Source organism: Melanotaenia boesemani, chromosome 2 (assembly GCF_017639745.1).
Source record: "Melanotaenia boesemani isolate fMelBoe1 chromosome 2, fMelBoe1.pri, whole genome shotgun sequence".
Taxonomy (NCBI): Eukaryota; Metazoa; Chordata; class Actinopteri; order Atheriniformes; family Melanotaeniidae; genus Melanotaenia; species Melanotaenia boesemani.
Window position 1 is genome coordinate 24,997,376 of NC_055683.1, and position 21,926 is coordinate 25,019,301.

Below are 21,926 nucleotides of genomic sequence, written 5' to 3' on the forward strand. Positions count from 1 at the left end.
GGAGTAAGGGTGAGTCCGCTGTGTGTAGGTTAACATGATTATGACGAGTGGATCTGGAACTGGTGTGGAGGATCAGGGAAGTGAGGAGTGAATGGAGGAGCGGAAGAACAGGGGAGTGCTGGAGGAGTGGCAGGACAGACTGTAACACATCCACAGCATCATGACGAAGTCATTGAGGTAAAGATGACTATGAGATTCACAGGCATTTAATGAGTGAAGAACATGCCAGTAGTTTTTATACTTGTACATATTTGGCTGAGGAACGTCTCACTGGATGACTGTTGTTGATTGAGAAACAAAGATGGTCAATATGATCACTTTAAAGTTAGTTTCCTCTCTCGTCTTGTCTAGGATTTTGAGTAACTTAGACAAATGTTATAAGAACATAAACTCAAATAACTGTGTAGCTATCATGTTGTGCATATTTTATAATAATAGATGAAAAGATAAAATATTTTTCAAGAGTCAGATATTTATGTTGATCTTTAGGCTGGGCCGTCTGCAAGTGATAATGTTAAGACACCAAATTTATTATCTTTTAGATGCTATGTAACTTTTCAAAAAATATACTGTGTACCCTGGATAAACAATGCAAATGCTATTAATATGTTTTTTCAACAAGGAAAAAGAAAGCGGGATTCTGGTGGAGAGATCAGTGAAGGTGAATCACCAGCTAAGCGGCGGTGTGAAGCATAAGGTATTATTTTTTTAAACAATTACAACATCTAGCTTTTTAATAGGATGAACAATGGAATGACACTTTTCTGAGAATTTCTGTTTCTACACTGGCCACAGAAAAAGAAAAAAGAACATTTTGGTTCTATAGTGTTTATGTCATTTAATCTTTTACATTTGTGGTTATGTTTTATTCTTTTCTTTGACACTGACAGAAGTAATGATACTCTCTGAAGTTAAGACACTAATGAGAAGTGTCTACATAAGTCTGCACAACCCAGACAACACAAAGCTCAATGCTTTCCTGAAGTAAGTTTAGCATTATCTGTTTTAATGCAAGTTTCTACACAGAAGAACAAAACCATTTCTGTTGTAACTTATCCACAGCAGTTCTCTGAAATCAGCAAAGGGCACACCATGGCTGTCTGAAACATTTCTTTGTCTAGATTATGACTTGTGAGAAATATCATAGCTGTGACCTTAATACAATAATTTCTGTTGTAACCAGTCAATCAGCATCTTAACTTGCAGCTTTTAAAGGTTCAAAGGTTTAAAGATTTAAATGCTTAGAGGTTTAAAGATTTAAAAGTTTAAAGGTTTAAAAGTTTAAAGGTAGGTGTAACTGCATTAATGTGATTTATACAGTGACAGCAGGAGTCAACTTTTACTTCAAGGTGTGAACAGGATGAACTAAATGCAGGCATGTGTTTCAGCAAATTTCCATCTTTCACAGCATCTTAAATAAAAGCTTTCTTCGTGTCTCTCATTGATGATAGATAAAAGTCTATAATCAGATCAATGCAAATATTTTCAGTGCTTTTGTGTTTTTCAAATTAATCAATTTTTTTAACTCATCACAGGACTAAAATCATGAATTTGGAGATAGATAAGAGGGAGCTGGTTGGTATCTTTGGCAGAAATATGAGGCAGACATTGAGTTAATTACAGCAGAGGTACAATTAACTGTGGATATGTTTATTCTGTCTTCTGTAAAAAATATAGATTCTTCTTACTATTCCAGGTATAAAACTACATTATATCTTCTCCCTCCCTTGTTATTTTATTTATTTTTTTCTTACAGGAGTGGAAAGATGAATTGTGGTCAATAAATCTGTCAGGCCTTTATGGAGATGAGTGGGAAGAGAAAACACCTGAAAACCTCATGGACAACAAATACTTCAGAGAAAATTCATTATTCCTCAAGTCCGGGAAAAAGATTTTGAATGCGACTCAGTGAGACATTAAAAACATATTTAAGCTCCAGTGTAACTTAGATTGCTCTCATCATGAAGCACAATGCTGTACATCAATGTGCAGTAAATATAGACAACATATCCACTATTATACTGATAATTATAATAATACTCTAACTGTCTTAAATATGCAAAGATCCTGGATTCTATCTTCAGTCTAGAGGTTTTTATGCTTAAACTGTGAGATCAGCTTCTAAAATCTTTCCCAGTCTATTACAAGCCCTTATTGTCAATGTTGAACATCTGTCCTACTGCATATTAAAAAACACACTTTTATGTCTTGGAACTGTAACAAATGTGTTTGTGTTAAGAAAGTAGCAAAGTACTTCTCTCAAGTTAAGCTATTTATGAAGATTCAAAATCAAGCTGATACAGGGACCATTTTCTGCTCAGTCTCTGCAGTCAGCAGCGCTGTTACTCTGCACTCAACCTCCCAGAAAATAGATTCTGTTCAAATGAAGGATACTAACTATAACTAAATAAGTAATTTGATACTAACTACAGCTGATTGGGTAAAAAGTTGGGGAGTAGCCATGTTGAGAACTGGCCCCTCCCTTGTTGGGGCGCTCAGCTTGTCCTCTGTCCTTTGTGTCATCTGGCTACCTGCTGTTGTGTGAGGCTTCACCAAGAGCCGTCGATATACAAGTTAGCATTTATTAAAGATCAGACATGATGGTCCTCATTAGCCTCTATACGTCCTTACAATTCGCTTTTGCAAGGTTAAATGATTAGCTTGTTACGGCTTGCTTTCATCTAATTATTAAAGCCAGCCGTGTGGTAGCATGTAATGTCCCAGCAGTATGGACAGGACTTAAAGTCAAAGACACAATGAATACAACACCGAAGATCCCCTTCAGACAGTACTGTGTCTCTCAGCAGCATTTCAATGGTTTGTATTGAAAGTCCAAACCTGCACCGTCTCTTAAGCTGGATTTTTTTTTTTTAACTTGATCATGCTTAGTTTTTGTTCTTCCCTTATTGTCTTGTTTTTATTTTAAATTATGCTTAATGTATTCTTATGTTTTTAATGTCTTTGTAAAGTCATTTGAATCACCATGTTGTTGAATTGTGCTGTACAAATAAAGTTGCTTTGCTTTGAATGTAAAGGGAAACATCTCACTGAGTAACAACTTGGTCTAACTAAAAACCCATCTGACCTACTGGTGGGACTGGCACCGACAGGCACAAGAAAACAAGTGAAACCTTGACCAGACAACAGGGCATGCAATAAAGTAAATAAATCAGTTTCAGTGTGCATAATGAAATGATAAAAATAAACCATGCGAAAAGGCAAAATTACAACCTGATGGATGTCAGTTTGTAAGGTTTAGCTCCAGCCAAAACCTTTAAAAATGCAGAATGGCGACGTCCACTGAGTTGCACATCCAAAAATAGACCACATGGGACTCCAGAGTTGACAGAGCTCTGTTTCTTTTTAATCTTTTCTTCGGTGCATTTACATAGTGCATACATTCATCCTCTCCTCGACTCACATTTCTCACATGGTATATAAAGTCTATGGCCACCACCAAGACTCAACAAGCAGAGGTGTATTTACATGGGTGGCCCATTAAAAACATTCAATACAAAACTAATGCTAAACACCATCCACAAAAGGCTAAATTACATTACACCATAACCATTACTTAAATTAACCTAATAACTAAAGCTAGTAAAGTAAAGAAAAACTAACTACTCCTTCCCCAACTCCCCCCTCCTCTCCTCAGGCCACTTGGAGTGTGCCAATCAAGCACACCAGGTTCTTGTCAGCTACACTCATGGGCGCGCCTCCATGACTGTGCTGAACTCCAAAATCACCTCAAAGAGATAGAGAGAGGTTAGAAATAAATCAAAGCATACTGAAAATAAGCCCAAATCAATGTATCAACACACCAAATAGGATCCATCTTTAGTGAACTGAGACATCAACAAAAACAACAAATAAATGGTATCAAGGTGTACGTATTACCATAAAGCACCTGCTTAGTGAGGGGGTGTCCGGACCTCCCTCACACAGTTATTACAGTCTGTCCTGCCTCTCCTCCATTCACTCCTCACCTCCCTCATCATCCACATCCGCTCATCAGTAATCCAGTCAACCTGCCACACCTGTCTTCCTTTGTTCCTCAGTCCTTAACCTACACTCAGCAGACTCACACTTACGCCATTCCATGGTTCCTGTCCCTCTGATCTACGCCTTCAGTTCAGTCACCGTAAGACCTCTCAATGACTATCCTGTTTGTTAAATAAAGAATGTTTAACCTGCCCTTGTCTCCGAGGAGTCCTGTGTAACAGACAGTGTTGGGCACGTTACTTTGAAAAAGTAATTAGTTACAGTTACTAGTTACTTCTCCCAAAAAGTAACTGAGTTAGTAACTGAGTTACTCCACTATAAAAATAACTAGTTACCAGGGAAAGTAACTATTTCATTACTTTTTTAAAGTTTAAAAATGTCAAAGAAGTTTGATTTTTTTCAGAACAGGTTTCACAGGCCAGGTGCATAGAGTAGAACAGCAAAGACTGGTACCTGAACAGAGGTTTTAATATTTATTGCACCTCAAAAGACCACAACTGGTACAACTGTACTTCAAGAATTTTCTTCATCATTTCCACCTCGAAAACGCCGTCTTTCCCTGAGACTCCGGACTCGCCATCTCTGATTTTTTGTGTGTGTGCTTCTATGTGCTGGGTTTGTGTGTAAACATCCGCCCACCTGGTGTCTCTGATTGGCTTATAAAATTTTCCTCCAATCATCATTACTTAATCGCTTACCCCTGTTTTCACTACAGGGGAAAACACACACACATTTGGAGCTCCTGTGTCTGTGAGCCAAGCTAGCGTTAAACCAAGTGGGACGACCACTTCGTAGCTTCACTCAGTAACTTGTAGTAACGGCATTTTGGTAATGGTAACGGCGTTGTAACGGTAGAAAAAGTAATTAATTAGATTACTCGTTACTAAAAAAGGCAACGGCGTTAGTAACGGCGTTTATTTTAACTCCGTTATTCCCATCACTGGTAACAGAAGGTCCGACCAGAAACAGAATGAGCGGCAAAACCCGGAAACGTTTGGAGGAGCCAGTGCTGGACCCGGTGGCTCTCCTATCAGCAGAGGACTTTCAGGTGGTACATACAGCCGTCAAAAGTTATATGGACATTTTGGCTGTGTACCCTGGGCCCGAGGACAGATTGAGAGTGGCAGTAGACCTGATGTCACGGCTGGATGCTAAGCCTAACCTTCTCTCTTCTCCTTTTTTGGCTGAGCTGATGTCAGAGGCATGAGTGGTATCTATTGTGGCCACCAATGAAATCCAGTCCCGGGTTCCACGCTCCAAGAAGCCTCCAGCGTTTCCCCTGGCTTCCACGCCAGTGTTTCCAGTGTCTGCAGCGTTTCCCCCGGCTTCCACGCCAGTGTCTGCAGCGTTTCCCCCGGCTTCCATGCCGGTGTCCCCAGTGTCGCCTCCAGCTCCCAGGCTCACATCCCCAGTGTCGCCTCCAGCTCCCAGGCTCACGTCCCCAGTGTCGCCTCCAGCTCCCAGGCTCACGTCCCCTGAGCTGACGTCTGCTTTACAGCGTCCGACGCCCCAGCAACGGTCTACTCCGGCTCCACAGCGTCAGACACCACAGCCACGGTCAGCACCTGTCTTGCAGCCTTCTATGCCTGCTCCCCGGTCCTGTACGGCTCAACAGCGTCCAACGCCACAGCAACGGTCAGTCCCGGCTCTACAGTGTCCGACGCCGCAGCCAAGATCAGCCCCGGTCCTACAGACTCCCATGTATGCTTCCCCGTCCTGTTCTCCTCCGCAGCCTCCAACGCCTGCTCCCCGGTCCTGTACGGCTCTACAGCGTCCGACGCCACAGCAACGGTCAGTCCCGGCTCTACAGTGTCCGACGCCACAGCCACGATCAGCCCCGGTCCTACAGACTCCCATGTCTGCTTCCCTGTTCAGTTCTGCTCCGCAGCCTCCGACACCTGCTCCCCAGTCAGTCCCGGCTCTACAGTGTCCGACGCCACAGCAACGGTCAGTCCCGGCTCTACAGCATCCGACACCACAGCCCCGGTCTGCACCAGCCCTGCAGCCTTCTCCGCCTGCTTCCCAGTCCGGTCCGGCTCTACAGTGTCCGACGCCACAGCAACGGTCAGTCCCGGCTCTTCTGCGCCCGACACCACAGCCCTGGTCTGTTCCTGTCCTGCAGCCTCCCGTGCCTGCTCCCCGGTCTTCACCGGATCTCCCACGTCATACACCGATGCCACGGATTGTTCCTGCTCGGTCTCCGACGTCTGCGCCACGGGCTGCACCATTATTACCTCAGACACCAGCGCAACGGTCCTATCCGGCGCTCACCAGTCTGAGGTCAGCTCAAGTCTCCGAGGAGGTCGACGGTTCCGACGCTCCTCTCCCGCCAGTGGGTCCAGTCTCCGAGGGGGTCTTGGATCGAGACGCTCCTCTCCAGCCCCTGGTTCTGTCCAGCCTGTCAGTTCCTGTCTCCGAGAAGGTAGATGGTTTCTGCACTCCTCTCCCGCCAGTGGCTCCAGTCTCCAAGGGAGACGTTCCGCTCCAGCCTCTGGGTCCTTCCTGTTTCCCGCTCCTGTCAGTGCGACCTTCCCGTCGCCCGCCAGAGACTCAGCTCCAGTCTGTGCGACCTCCCGGTCGCCCGCCAGAGACTCAGCTCCAGTCTGTGCGACCTCCCGGTCGCCCGCCAGGGACTCAGCTCCTGTCTGTGCGACCTCCCGGTCGCCCACCAGAATTATTAACATGTCTCTGTCTTCCAGAGCTCCTGTCTGCACCCCTCTCTGCGCTCCCGCTTCAGTCTGTGTGCCTCCCTGCATTCCAGCTTCAGTCGGCACACCTCTCAGAGCTTCTGTCTGCACGCCTGCCAGAAATCCAGCTCCTGTCTGCACGCCTGCCAGAGATCCAGCTCCTGTCTGCACACCTGCCAGAGCTCCAGCTCCAGCCCGTGCATCCCTCATGCCGTCCGCCAGAGCTCCAGCTCCAGCCCGTGCATCCTTCAGGCCGTCCGTCTGAGCTCCAGCCCGTGCATCCCTCAGGCCGTCTGCCAGAGCTCCAGCTCCAGCCCGTGCATCCTTCAGGCCGTCCACCTGAGCTCCAGCCCGTGCATCCTTCAGGCCGTCCATCTGAGCTCCAGCTCCAGTCAGCGCAGCCCACAGGCCGTCCGCCTGAGCTCCAGCCAGTGCATCCTTCAGGCCGTCCGTCTGAGCTCCAGCCAGTGCAGCCCTCAGCCAGCCAGTGCAGCCCTCAGGCCGTCCGTCTGAGCTCCAGCCCGTGCATCCCTCAGGCCGTCTGCCAGAGCTCCAGCTCCAGCCCGTGCATCCTTCAGGCCGTCCGCCTGTGCTCCAGCACCAGTCAGCGCAGCCCACAGGCCGTCCGCCTGAGCTCCAGCCAGTGCATCCTTCAGGCCGTCCGTCTGAGCTCCAGCTCCAGTCAGCGCAGCCCACAGGCCGTCCGTCTGAGCTCCAGCCAGTGCATCCTTCAGGCCGTCCGTCTGAGCTCCAGCCAGTGCAGCCCTCAGCCAGCCAGTGCAGCCCTCAGGCCGTCCGTCTGAGCTCCAGCCCGTGCATCCCTCAGGCCGTCTGCCAGAGCTCCAGCTCCAGCCCGTGCATCCTTCAGGCCGTCCGCCTGTGCTCCAGCACCAGTCAGCGCAGCCCACAGGCCGTCCGCCTGAGCTCCAGCCAGTGCATCCTTCAGGCCGTCCGTCTGAGCTCCAGCTCCAGTCAGCGCAGCCCACAGGCCGTCCGTCTGAGCTCCAGCCAGTGCATCCTTCAGGCCGTCCGTCTGAGCTCCAGCCAGTGCAGCCCTCAGCCAGCCAGTGCAGCCCTCAGGCCGTCCGCCAGAGCTCCAGCTCCAGCCCGTGCATCCCTCAGGCCATCCGCCAGAGCTCCAGCTCCAATCAGCGCAGCCCTCAGACCGTCCGCCTGAGCTCCAGCTCCAGTCAGCGCAGCCCACAGGCCGTCAGCCTCAGCTCCAGCTCCAGTCAGCGCAGCCCACAGGCCGTCCGCCTGAGCTCCAGCTCCATCCTGCGCAGCCCTCTGGCAGCCCGCCGGAGGTCCATTCTGCTCTGCCGCCGCCAGAGATCCACCTAGCCTGTTCTCCAGAGCGCCGGTCCGAGCCAGCCTGTCCGCCAGGGGCCAGCCCCAGGCCCACATACCCTCCGGGTCTTCCTTCCATGACCCGGCCCTGGTCTGCTCCTCCTCCAGGTCTTCCTCCTTCCATGACCCGGCCCTGGCTGCTCGTCCTCCGGGTCGTCCTCCTTCCATGACCCGGCCCTGGTCCGCTCGCCCTCCGGGCCGTCCTCCAGAGATCCGGTCCCGGTCAGTCTGGCCTCCCAGGTTCCGGACCTGGCCTGCTCATCCTCCGGGGTGTCCTCCCAGGCCGTCTGGAATCCGGCCTTCTGGAGGGGAGGGGTACTGTTACAGTCTGTCCTGCCTCTCCTCCATTCACTCCTCACCTCCCTCATCATCCACACCTGTTCCTCATCCGCTCATCAGTAATCCAGTCAACCTGCCACACCTGTCTCCCTTTGTTCCCCAGTCCTTTATATACACCAGCACCACAGTCATTCCCTGTCGGACCTTAACCTACACTCAGCAGACTCACACCTACGCCATTCCATGGTTCCTGTCCCTCTAAACTACGCCTTCAGTTCAGTCACAGTAAGACCTCTCAATGACTATCCTGTTTGTTAAATAAAGAATGTTTAACCTGCCCTTGTCTCCGAGGAGTCCTGTGTAACATCAGTGTTCCTGCCTGCTGCTCCTGAACAAATATATTTTTAAAATGACTGTAATGGCTAAATTAGTTACAGATCATAGCTGAACAGAAAGAGGGAAGATAAAAGAGTGATAGTGACTAAAGAGAGATGCACAGGGAATTGGTGAAATATAAGTTAGGGTTAGTTTAAATAAAATTTAATGGCGAAAAGTCAGTAGGCTCTGGATAATTACCTAACAGGTCAACCACTCTGTGATTTTCTTTTATATATAACCATAACATTTTACAGACAAGAAAACAGTCAATCATGGTAAAAGTGCAGCATTTGGATGCTCTGAGAGGGGCTTCCCAATGCATCCCGAGGGACCCAGAACGGAGAAAGAGGTGGCTTGTCATGGTTCCCAGGATGGATTTTAATATAGCTGCAAGAATAAGCAACAATAAGAAACGATGTAAGGTACATTGTGTCTACAGAGGTGACAAAACAATACCTTTTTATTGATTTCTAATACATTTCCACTAACCTAAGTCATATTGAACATAAAATTCTATGAATCTATGAATAACAATGCACTTGATCAGTTCACTGAAATAAATAATATATGACCGTGACCACACTAATTCAAACTAAAAAAAAAAAAAAAAAGCTGGTAAAATACAAAATACATTTATACAAAAACTTATCACATTGAACAGACATAATTATTTTAATGCAGGACGTTTGACAGAATGTATGCATTTTCGTGACTTAAAAAACTGATATTGCACTTACCTCTGAAAACGAACAGAATGCATTGGCGATGACCGCAGTCTGATCCGGTGTTTGGAACTATTGAACTTCTACAGTAACCCGGAAGTGCGGCGCCATTTTTGTACACGGGAGTCAGCTCTGAGTATATCGACAACTCTGGCTTCACCCTGAAATAGAACACGCCTACTCTGCCTCATGGTGTCTGATCTGACTCCATCTTGTGCTCTCTCTATGTGTGTATGTGTGAGCCAGCGTGTGTATGTGGGCGCATGTTTAAGGAATGTATGAATCAGTAATTTGCCATTTGTTTGTATATTCATATACGGTTGTCAGGGCTGCACATTCACTATAAAGTTAATCCTGTAGTTTTGTACAAAATCTTTGTTTTTTCTCCTCTTGGACTCATTCTTAGAGGTTAACGTTATTCATCATACTGATTTTTGTTATTGTATAGCACATTTGTCATTTGCACAACAAGTTAAAGCCCCAGTGTGTAAGAATTACTCCCATCTAGTGGTGCGCTAATGTAATACAAGCAACCGAATAGTGATCTACTGGAACCTCACTGTTTAAGAGCGTTATTACAACTACAGAAGATGACACGGAGTCATAAATGTGAAAATGTCAACAGTTCCAGTGTCCTGTCAGGTGATGAGGTACAGAACGATACCTAACATATATATATATATATATATATATATATATATATATTTATCTATTTTATTTATTTTATTTTTTTTGTGCCGATAAGTTACAAGCATGCCCTCCATGTATTTGGTACCAAGCTACTGCTAATAGCTAATGTTATCGTGTGAAATCGCTTTTTGTGACTTGCATACTCAGAGATCATTTGATGAAGGGAGAGAAAGAGGGAGTCAAAGTAGGGGCAGTGGACCTGTCGGCGCTGCAAGAGGAAGATCTCATGCTGTAACATTACTCTGTGTTTAATAACATGTATTTCAGCTGATTTATCATGGGAGGTAGGCGAGATATTGATTCGAAATAATTATTATCTGAGAGATATTTTGTATTAGAATGCTTGCGGTTCTTGTGAATAAATCACAACGAGAAACTGGTATTACTTTGGTGTATTTTGTCTGACTAGAAAGAGAACAACTAGCCCCACCCCCATTGACAAATCAGCTGAAATAAATGATGAAGTATGAGGGAAAGCTCTCGGAAAATATGTCTGAAAGAAATGTATGGGCCTGGGGGTGGTGCGCCTTGGATCTGGGCTCTCCTGATATTATCCTTGGCCCACTGGGACCTGTGCCCCAAGACCGTATGGGGCTCTTGCTGGGGCCCTCCTCTGCCGCCCTTTGGGTGGTGCTGGAGTCGTCTTTGTGGTGGAGTAGCTTGGGTTAGTGCCCCGGAGCTGCTGCTGAGTGTCCGGGTCTCTAGGCTGCCCTGGTCTGCCTCTGACCCCTGTAGAGGCGTGGTCGCATTTGCACGATCTCACTCACCACTCTTCATCACTGATGACAGTCACTAAGTTGTCCACTGGGTTTATATACTAAGAGATTCTCCTTTTTTTTATATTTTTCCTGTGAGTTAATATCTGGTCGCTGATATGCTACTTTCATGATATGTCTTTTTGATTTGGTTATTATTTAATACAACTTGCATTCATTTAAGAGTTAACTGATCACATAATGTTTTTGTTCACATTTTATCTTTCAGTTCATGATCTTAATCATGGATGATTTTGTTTGTAACAAACTAAATCAGTGGGGTCTAAGTGAGTGGATAGAAAGATTTATAGGTAAAGTATTATAATGGATTCCTTTTTGGCAAATACAGCCACTACATGGACGGCAACTCTGTTCATTCATTTCCTTTAATCATTTTGGGAGAAGTGCTGATCAGTTCCCGCTCTTCTTCTATGTTTGCATATAATTTGTTTAAGCAAGGAAAGTCAGTATATGAGCCCAGAGGTTTACCACACCTTTATCAAATAATGAAGGTGAAATTATATCTGCATGTCAAAGATTTAATAAAAGTTTTGTAATTACAGAACAAGGCATTGACAAGGAAAGTCTTTATTGTCTTGAAGGACGAGACATTGATTGTTTAATCCCAACATTAGGACCAAGAGCAAAATTTAAGAAGAGCTTAAACTTATTAAAGGTAAATAACCTGTAATATGAACTCATCTGTTTACATTTTTACATTTCTCTTAAATCTCACATTATGTGAGATCCATGCAGCTTCTGGAAAACTTCTGTATAAATTGTGATGGCATCAAATATAAAAATATCTCACTGGCAAACAATGCACGCAGGGGATTTTACAATTTCTTTACACTTTTTTGTTTAAAACTATTTTCTTGACAGCAGGAAGAACAAAACACAAATGCGGGCAATGAGGATTTTTCTGTTCCAGTAGGTTTTACATCTTTTTAAAATAATGAAATATGATAAATAAGTTATGACACAGTTATATAACTATAAAATTCTAAATTATACTTTCAGTGTTTGTTTAAAAAGTATATTGCAATGTCTTTTATGACAGACAGACAGACAACTTTATTTATCCCCAAAGGGAAATTGCGCTGTTACAGTAGTCCAGTGGCATAAGTGGCATAAACTAGGAATAAAAAATAGAAGTAAAATATACAGTATAAGTAAAGTGGAATAAAAATAGAAATAAAATAAAAATAGAAATCCAGAGTGGAATAAAATTAGAAATAAATAAAATATGAATACAGAGTGGATTGACTGATAAAGTGCAGTGGCAAGATGAAGTAATAATGAAACTAGCTATCAGATATTAATATGTAAATATGACTATGTAAATAAAGGATGTGCAAAGATGATACAGAATGTTGGATGATGTGCAAAGGATACAAATATTGTATAATTATATGATATATAATATCAGAGCGACAGTTATAGGTTGCAGTAAGTACAGTGGTTGACTTAGTCCAGTTGTGTGATCGTTGCTCTGGCAGAGGTAAATGAGTTATGGAGTCTTATTGCAGCAGGAAGGAACGATCTCCTGTACCGTTCCTTAGAGCAGCGGGGTTGGATCAGTCTGCTGCTAAAACTGCTCTTTAGCTTGTCCAGTGTGTTATGGAGGGGGTGGGAGGGGTTGTCCCTGATTGCCAGCAGTTTTGCCAGCATTCTCTCCTCCACCACCTCCTCCAGGGTGACAAGTTTAAAGTCGACAGCAGACTCTGCCTTTCTGATCAGTTTCTTCAGTCTGTTGGCGTCCTTTGCCTTGATGACCGCACCGCAGGACACTACAGCAAAGAAGATGGCGCTCGCCACAACAGACTGATAAAACATCTGCAGCATCTTATTGCAGACGTGAAAGGACCTGAGCTTCCTTAAGAAGTAAAGCCGGCTCTGCCCCTTCTTGTAGATGGCGTCTGTGTTGGTGGACCAGTCCAGCTTATTGTTAAGTGTGACGCCTAGATATTTGTATGAGTCCACTGAGTCCACATCCGTCCCATTGATGCAGACAGGAGAGGGCAGAGTCTTGTTCCTCCTAAAGTCCACCACCATCTCTCTCGTCTTCGCCACGTTCAGCAGTAGGTGGTTCTCCCCACACCACCTCACAAAGCGGTCCACCAGGTCCCTGTACTCTGCCTCCCTCCCCCCCTCCACACATCCCACAATGGCCGTGTCATCAGAGAATTTCTGCAGATGACACGACTCAGTGCAGTACTTAAAGTCTGATGTGTATGTGGTGAAGAGGAAGGGAGACAGCACAGTTCCCTGGGGGGCCCCAGTGTTACTGATCAGACGATCAGACACACAGTTCTGTAATCTCACAAACTGCGGTCTGCCCGTCAGATAGTCGTCTACCCAGGCGACGAGGGGAGCACTCACCCACATGTCCAGCAGTTTGGCCTTCAGCAGTCCAGGCTGGATGGTGTTAAAGGTGCTGGAGAAGTTGAAGAACATGATGCGGACTGATGTGTCAGGTCTATCCAGGGAGGAGTAGGCCCTCTGCAGCAAGTAGATGATTGCATCATCAACCCCAACATGGGGCTGATATGCAAACTGGAGGGGGTCTTGTGATGGGCCCACCAGTGGCCTGAGGTGCGCCAGAACCAGTCTCTCCATGACCTTCATGGTGTGAGAGGTCAGTGCTACTGGCCTGTAGTCCTCCAGTGCAGTAGGACGTCCTTTTTTGGGCACTGGGACCAGGCACAATGTTTTCCAGAGCACTGGCACTCTCTGAAGGCGTAGGCTCATGTTGAAGAGGTGCTGGAGAACTCCACAGAGCTGACCGGAACATGCTTTCAGCACATAAGGGCTGAGTCCGTCCGGTCCAGCGTCTTTCCTCTGTTTGAGTCTCTCCAGTTCTCTCTTCACCTGGCTGGATGTGATGTGGAGTCCAGACTGGGGGGTGGGGGGTATAGCAGGTTCTGAGGTGGATGTAAGCAGTGGGCTGGGGGGTGGAGGTGACAACAGAGGTGCGAAGAGGTGTCTGCAGCCGGAGGTGGGGAAGAGCTGTGGGGGCTGTGAGGAAGTCCTGGGGGCAGGAGATGAGAACGGGTCCCAGCACATGGTGGTGTTGGTGGGGGGAGGTGGGGAGTTGTTGTATTGAGATTGAGATGCAGAAGAGGGGCTGCCAGTGAAGGAGGGGTTGGAGTTGAACCTATTGAAAAACATGTTCAATTCGTTGGCACGTTACTTGTCCCCCTCAGCTGCACCCCCACCTCTCCTCTGAAAGCCTGTGATCTCTCTCATCCCCCCTCCAGACGTCCCTGATGTTGTTGTCCCCCAGTTTGTGTTCAAGTTTTCTCCTGTAGTTGTCCCTGCTCTCCCTGATGCTGTGTTTTAGTTCCCTTTGTACACGCTTGAGTTCAGCATGATACCCCGATCTAAAGGCTCTCTTCTTCTCATTAAGAAGGATCTTCAGGTTGCTGGCTACCCACGGTTTGTTGTTAGGGTAGCAGCGAACCTCTTTTGTGGGGATGGTGTTTTCAATGCAGAACCCAATGTAGTCAGAGACACAGTCTGTCAGGCCATCGATGTCCTCACCATGTGGCTCATACAGCGCATCCCAGTCCGTGGCCTCCAGCGCTCCACGCAGTGTTTCCATGGCCTCGGGAGACCATTTCCTCACTGTCCTCACTGTGACTGGGTGCTGTTGAACAACAGGCTTATATGACGGTGAGAGCAGGACTAGGTTGTGGTCTGACCTGCCCAGTGGTGGCAGGGAGCTGTATGCATCCTCAACATTTGCATACAGCAGGTCCAAAGTCTTATTTTCACGGGTGGTGCATGTAACAAACTGGTGGAAGGTTATCTCCAGCAATCTGAGATTCTTAGACATTTAATGTGTGAAAAACATGCCAGTAGTTTTTATAATTACACATATTTGGCTGCGGAACGTCTCACTGGATGACTGGTGTTGACTGAGAAACAAGGATGTTTCTCAAGTTAGTTTCCTCTTTAGTTTCCTCTCCTGTGCCATCTAAGATCTTGAGTAACTTAGACAAATGTTATAAGAACATAAACACAAATAAGTGTGTAGCTATCTTGTTGTGCATATTTTAGATCAAAAAAGAAAATATTCTTCAAGAGTCAGATATTTATGTTGATTTTTAGGCTGGACCATCTACATGTGATTATGGTGAGATACCAAATATATTATCTTATTTTAGATGCGATGTAACATGTGTATGTAACAAGTCAACATTTTTAGAGACCCTGTATACAAAATACAAAAGTTATTATGTCTTTTTTCAACAAGGAAATAGAAAGCAGGATTCTCATGGAGAGACCAATGAAGGTCAACTACCAGCTAAGCGGCGATGTGAAGCATCAGGTTTCTTTTGTTTGTTTGTTTTGTTTTTTAACAATTACAACAACTAGCTTGTCATACAGATGAATAATGCAATGACAGTTCTGAGAATTTCTGTTTCTACACTGGCCACAGAAAAAGAAAAAAGAACGTTTTGGTTCTATAGTGTTTATGTCATTTAATTTTTTACATTTGTGGTTATGTTTTATTTTCTTTGACACTAACAGAAGTAATGATACTCTCTGAAGTTAAGACACTAATGAGAAGTGTCTACATAAGTCTGCACAACCCAAGCAACACAAAGCTCAATGCTTTCCTGAAGTAAGTTTTGTGTTTTGTAGTTTCCATGCATGTTTCCACACAGAAAACAAAACCATTTCTGTTTTAACTTATCCACAGCAGTTCTCTGAAATCAACAAAGGGCACACCATGGCTGTCTGAAACATTTCTTTGTCTAGATTACGACCAGTGAGAAATATAATTCATACCTGTGAGTTTAATACAATAATTTCTGTAGTAATCAGTGAAACAACCGTAACAGGCCTCGTTTAAAGGTTCAAAGGTTTAAAAGTTTAAAGGTAGGTGCATTAACATGATTTATACAGTGACAGCAGAAGTCAACTTTTACTTTACTTTACTTCAGGGTGTGAACAGGATGAACTAAATGCAGGCATGTGTTTCAGCAAATTTCCATCTTTCACAGCATCTTAAATAAAAGCTTTCTTCATGTCTCTCAGTGATGATAGATAAAAGTCCATAATCAGATCAATGCAAATATTTTCAGTGCTTTTGTGTTTTTCAAATTAATCAATTTTGTCTGAACTCATCACAGGACTAAAATCATGGATTTGGAGACAGATAAGAGGGAGCTGGTTGGTGTCTTTGGCAGAACTGGAGCAGGAAAGAGTTCTTTGATAAATGCTGTCATTGGGGAGAAGAAACTTTTGCCCACTGGAAGTGTCTGTGCATGCACTTCAGTCATGATTAAAGTAGAGGCTAACAGGCACAACCACAAGTATGAGGCGGGTATTGAGTTCATTACAGCAGAGGTACAATTAACTGTGGATATGTTTAGTCTGTCTTCTGGAAAAAAATACAGATTCTTCTTACTATTCTAATTATGACACTACATTTTATTTTATTCCTCCCTTGTTTTTTTTTTTTTTTTTACAGGAGTGGAAAGATGAATTGTGGTCAATGAATCAGCTCCGCAGGGATAATCCAGATAGTGAAACGGAGGGTGATGATGATAATGATCTTCGTGACATTGTTGACAAGCTGTCAGCCCTTTATGGAGACGAGTGGAAAGAGAAAACACCTAAAAACCTCATGGACAACAAATACTTCAGAGAAATTCCAGAATTCTTCAAGCCCAAGAAGAAGACCTTGTCATGTGACTCAGTAAGACCGTAGACATGACCGTAAGTCATGTTTATGTTTAAATAAAGAAATTTATAAAGCTTCACTCTATCTGTTCTTATAGCTCAGCAGACGCTTTTCGCACTCACATATTCAAGAGAAACATAAAAGCCAAAGAGGCAGTGTTACAGGAATTCAACAGGCTCCACACAATTAAGGTAAAATTAAAAACTACTGTATTAAAAAGGGAAAAGTACAAGACAACCATCTGCACAAGTTTTGAGTGAATCAAAGGCCTGCATCAGCCTACATTCAGTCACAATGCAAACATGGGTTTCCCTACCTAAGATTTGCTATTTATATCTACTCATTCAACACAAATAACATTAAAGTTATGTTAATAAATTGCTTCCATTTCTTCTGGTAATTTTGGTACATCTTTATGTTTATATTTATCTTTGATAAACTGTATTGTATGGTGCAGGGATACTGTAGCATTGTGTGAATCAACATGAAAGGGAGATAGATATGCTGGGTTTGACACTGGATTAATTTAAGAGTAATTCATTATTTCAAGTTGTCATCCAGACATTGTCTACAACATATGTATGAAAATGTAAATGTTGTTTTCCTAGAAACACTTTGGTGGCGACAGTTTCAAAGTGTTCACGGTGAGCTCCAAAGAGTTTCTGAAAAAAAAACATCTAAAGCAACACGAAACTGGTAGGTGTGATCTTTGGTGTTTGCAGAAAAACGCTCAACAAGCATGTCCTGTTTTATTAGACAATTAATATTTTGAGTTTGACTTTTGAATTTGCATTTACTTGTGTATTTGTGTTGTATATTTACAGAAATGCCCAAACTACAGGACTTTCTGAAAAATCTCAATGACTGTCACTCGGAGACATTAAACTATGTGTCTGGAGCTCATGGGATTCTCTCCTTGATTCAAGGGGCCAGATGTGGAGACGCTGTAAGATAGTTCTCCCTGATAATTACAGAGAATAATGTGTAGGAAACATAAATTACCTTCAACTGCACTCACATTGACTGAAATCCTAGGATTGTCAGATTGCTGATTTTCTACATGTATAATAATGATTTTTACAAAAGTGTAACCATAATAGTATAATGTAATATTATTTCATAGAAGATTTCCTGAACAAAAAAATCAACTTTTTTTTTCAGGACGGGCAGAAAACTGATGTTTGTGAACAACATGAAAACAAGATAAAACATCAACTTGGCCCAGTTCAAAAAGCAATGATTAAAGCTTACAGAGCTTTTGAAACGTGCCTCTGTGAAGGAGTGGAAACCTCAAAATGTTCATGTGAAAAAAGCTTGAAGTGCATTAATCCAGTAAGTACTTATTTATAAAACTGAACTAGGCTTTGATTTCCTGAATTCAACTCCCCCCTTTATTTTCCTTCAGAGAAAGACTGGCAGAGGATTAAATAGGACACGGAAGTGTGTGGTCAACAAAGGTGGCATTTATCAGCCCAAAAAAGGAAAAGAAATTAATGTAAACATGGAGTTAGCATCATTCCTGACTGACAGCATCGATGAGGAATTCAGGAAGACATTCCCGTAAGATCTCATGGAGCTAAAAAAAATTGATTGGCTTTAAACTCTGAGGAATCCTAACAATGAATCTGATCTTTATGGATAATCAACATGTTGATGTGTTATTTTCTTGTTATTTAAACTGTAGTACAATGTCTTGATCACTGATGATTCTAAATGTGCAACATTTTGGTCTGTTTGACCTTCATCAGATGGGCTGTATGGTCTCCCAGCTTCCTGTCTATTTATACATAACACTCAAATTTAATCATCCAGTTATCTAAACAGAGAATTATATACCAGATTCAAGATGTGTTGAAAAACTACTGTTACATTGACACATTTCCTATATTTTGAACTAGAATCTGGCCTCTGGTTGTACAGCACCAGTCAAACATTTGGGCACAATGAGATGTACATGTATTTAAATATGTTTCAGAAATGACGGAAAAGACGGGCCATTCTTTGGTGTCATCAATAAATTTTCATTGGACACAGAGGGACTGATTCAGGAGTACGATGGTGTCAAACTGCAGCTCATCTTTCTGAAGACAGAGGTGAAGGATGGGAAAAGCAACAACCTGCTTATTGTGTTAAAACTGATGTCTTATTTGGCATATCTGCTAATGCAAAGCTGTTAGTATTTACAGGATATGTGTGTTTTAATACTGAGGAGGTAGCATAGAAAGAATCTTAATTTACTGCTTTCCAGGTCAAATCTGGAACAATACCACGTTTAGAAATCATGGTTTTTATTATTTCTTTTAGGAAGAAAAAATCAAGAAAAAGCTGAAAAGAGAAATCCGCGACCGCAAGAAAAAGATCTACAACAGTCTGACGGAGACCATTGCAAACAATATGCAAGCCTGCTACAAGAGTAAGAAAAGAAATCACAGCAAATCCTGTCATGATAACAGCACACGTTTACCTTTGTTTGTGATTCTGCATAAAAAGACATCATAACTTCTTTTTTAGGAGCAGCAGAATTTAGAGGAAAGGGCTCGATACAAAACATGAAGAGCACGATTGGAAAACATGTGTCTGAGTCTAAGAACATCATGTTTGACCAGGCTAAGCAAGTTATGTTGAAGAAGCTCAAAGACTTGGTGGTATTTCACTTTAGTAAATTTACTACAAACTGAAAGTATTTTAAGCTCCACAGTTCACATTCATGTCTGAGCAGCTATGAGATCATATTTAACAGCACTTTTATGTTTGATAGAGTTACTTTTACCTGCATTTTGCACTGGACACTGATATTGCAGCTCTAAAAATGAACTTCTTCAAACCATCAAAAAGGACATATTTGCGGTGATAAAAGAAGAGCTCAGAAATGCACTTAAAGGATGAATAATTAGGATTTTTTCTGTAAAAGTAATTTAAAAATTTCTCATTTGCTGCGAGGGATAAAAGGAAGCTTCCCTATAAACAATCTGTCTTTCTATCAACAATGTTTTTACCTTTAAAATAAGAGTTCCGTGCTGGAATGACTTCGGTGCAATGTGTTGCTCTTTCCAACTTCCTGGTTCCTTAACCAATCATATGCGACTCCCCACGGTTGCCTAACAACAACAAGGCAGCGTTTGGTATTTTATGTCAGCAAAAGAGCAGCAGCGTGCAGGTATGGAAGCTAGTAAAAGAAGCAGATCAGAAATAGTTTCAGAAAAACCTAAAATGCTTTGGCATCCTGCTAAAAAAGCAAACAACCAAAAACGGAGTAAAACGAGGATCAATACTGGAGAATCTTTTGAAAGGTGGAGAAGTCTGAGCTGGCTAAGTTTCTCCTTGACAGGTAAACACCGGAATTTTGCTTAAATCAACCGAAAAGTTTATCTTGATTTACAAAGATTTTAGTCTAATTTATTTCTCAACACTCATTAAATGAATTTGTGTGACTGTATGGATGTATTAGTGGAGTAAATTGGTGGCCTATTAGTTTACAACAACAAATGTAATGATGTTTGGGCCAAGTGAATGGTGTGTTTGCCCTTTTAAACTTGTGAAATTACTGTCAAATGAATTAAGTTAGACTGAGGGAAAACTGCGACTGCGTGGCATTTGTTGATTAATGTAGCGTTTGTTTACTCGCTGTTTTATGCTAATGTAAATTAGCGCGTGAAATTAGCACTAGCATTGCAAAGCATAGCAACTTACTGTGTGTGAATCATCTTCGCTCGTCATCATGATGTTTGCTGGCACTATGTTCTCCGTCCTCCATAGACTGTATAAAAGAACTGTCCTCTCACAAACCAGCAACCTGCACGAAACTCATCGGGGGGGGGCGCGCTCCGTGTTTTTCTCTTTCGACTGCAGTTCTAATTTTAAACACTAGGTGTCAATTCTACTTATTTTGCCTTTAAGGACGATTTCGATGGCATTATAACCAAAGTGCAGGCAGTAAAGAATGAGATCTCTAGCTGCACAGCCACAATGCGCACCAACATTGATGTGGTGAAAGGAGGTGGGGGGCAGGCTATCAATGTGGAACGATGAAGTTGCTACCCTACAAACTACGGTAACGAGTTAAAAAATATGTCTGACTTGAAAGACAAATGTGATGATTTGGAAGGCAGGATGCAGAGATGCAACATCCGTATCATAGGTGTCCCCGAGGGCCCATAGTCGAGCACCATTACGGTTGTTTCCTCGCTACTACATGAAGTTTTGGTTTTGATCCTATGTGTGACCAGTGTAGATGGGAGCCTGTCTCTCTATTGCACATGTTTTGGGCCTGTCCAAAAGTGGATGACTTTTGTAAATGCATATTTGAGACCTTGTATGTGGTACTCAAATTGCACAACTACTTTTGGGGTTAGTGTTTTTTGCAGTACAAGTCTTACTAAATTACATTCCAGTTTAATTGCCGTCTTAACTCTTTTGGCCTGGAGAGAACACACACACACACTCACACCTCCCTTTTACTTTTTTTTTTTTTTTTTTTAACCTGGCTGAACCAGGGTTATATTGTTATCTAAGGGTAGGTTTTAGGGGAAAATAAACCAAAGAAATTTTCACTATTATGTAATTGTTGATATCATTTGTTTAATTAAAAGACCTTGATCAAAAAAGTGCCAAGGTTTCAGTTTCTGTTTTTTTATTTCAGCAGGACTAGAGCACCAAACGCAGTTGTTCTCTGAAATGGTAGAAATGAAGCAGGCTAAAAAAATTTATAACAAACTTCTTTTACTAAATTAGTAGCCATATCCGACCATTACAAAAGACAGGACCACATCATGGACTGGGAAGAAGCCAGAATCAGAAAGCATCATTGGATCAGGGAGGTCATAGAGATAAACAAGTAGGCCGCGAGGACCATCAATGGGTATGATGTGTTATACACATTGTGACAAACTTGGAATACCTTCCGCCATGGGATGACAGACAGCTGAGACAATAAAACGCAAAAGTTTGGCTGCATTCTGGCCTCTCGTTTAAACGGGAAGATTTTTGGACCAATAAAACCACAAAGAATTAACAAGACCCTCCGAAGTGAAATTTTCTTTCAACGCAAAAGGATCTGGAATCTTTTCAGACAATGATGTATAATAAGTTATGTTGCACTCTTGAACACAGATTATAATTAAGTCATGAAAAGCACCTGAAGATGGTTTTCTTTACTCTGTTGTGTAAATGCTTGTTTGTTTGTTATTTGTTTGTTTGTTTTTATTTTTTTGTTGTTTGTTTGTTGTTGTTGTTTTTTTCAAATAAACAAAGTAATAACTTTTGCGAAAACAAGACATATAAGACACTCCACAGCAACATCATGTGGCCCTCCTGAGGAAGGAGGGTTTGAACTTAATGTCCGCCTCATACTTGTTGTTGTGAGTGTTAACCT

The 21,926-nt window shown here is 43.1% G+C and overlaps 1 protein-coding gene across 1 annotated transcript; it reads left to right on the forward strand.

The window, feature by feature from the left end:
* The first annotated feature begins 658 nt into the window (after positions 1–658).
* On the forward strand, positions 659–20,584 carry LOC121628001 (nuclear GTPase SLIP-GC-like). Its single transcript, XM_041966898.1, has 13 exons — positions 659–697; positions 891–984; positions 16,002–16,218; positions 16,343–16,578; positions 16,653–16,746; positions 17,164–17,251; positions 17,380–17,501; positions 17,717–17,887; positions 17,961–18,115; positions 18,531–18,648; positions 18,860–18,968; positions 19,067–19,200; positions 20,453–20,584. The coding sequence occupies exons 2-13, from the start codon at positions 896–898 to the stop codon at positions 20,582–20,584; spliced, it is 1,665 nt and encodes a 554-aa protein (XP_041822832.1). The 5' UTR covers positions 659–697; positions 891–895.
* The last annotated feature ends 1,342 nt before the right edge of the window (positions 20,585–21,926 follow it).

Excerpts from the sequence above, each read along its gene's own strand:
- LOC121628001 (XM_041966898.1), top strand. The coding sequence starts at position 896 with ATGATACTCTCTGAAGTTAAGACACTAATGAGAAGTGTCTACATAAGT. Across the intron at positions 16,747-17,163 it reads ACAGGCTCCACACAATTAAG|AAACACTTTGGTGGCGACAG; the intron begins GTAAAATTAAAA and ends TTGTTTTCCTAG. Across the intron at positions 19,201-20,452 it reads AGAAGCTCAAAGACTTGGTG|GACGATTTCGATGGCATTAT; the intron begins GTATTTCACTTT and ends TTTGCCTTTAAG.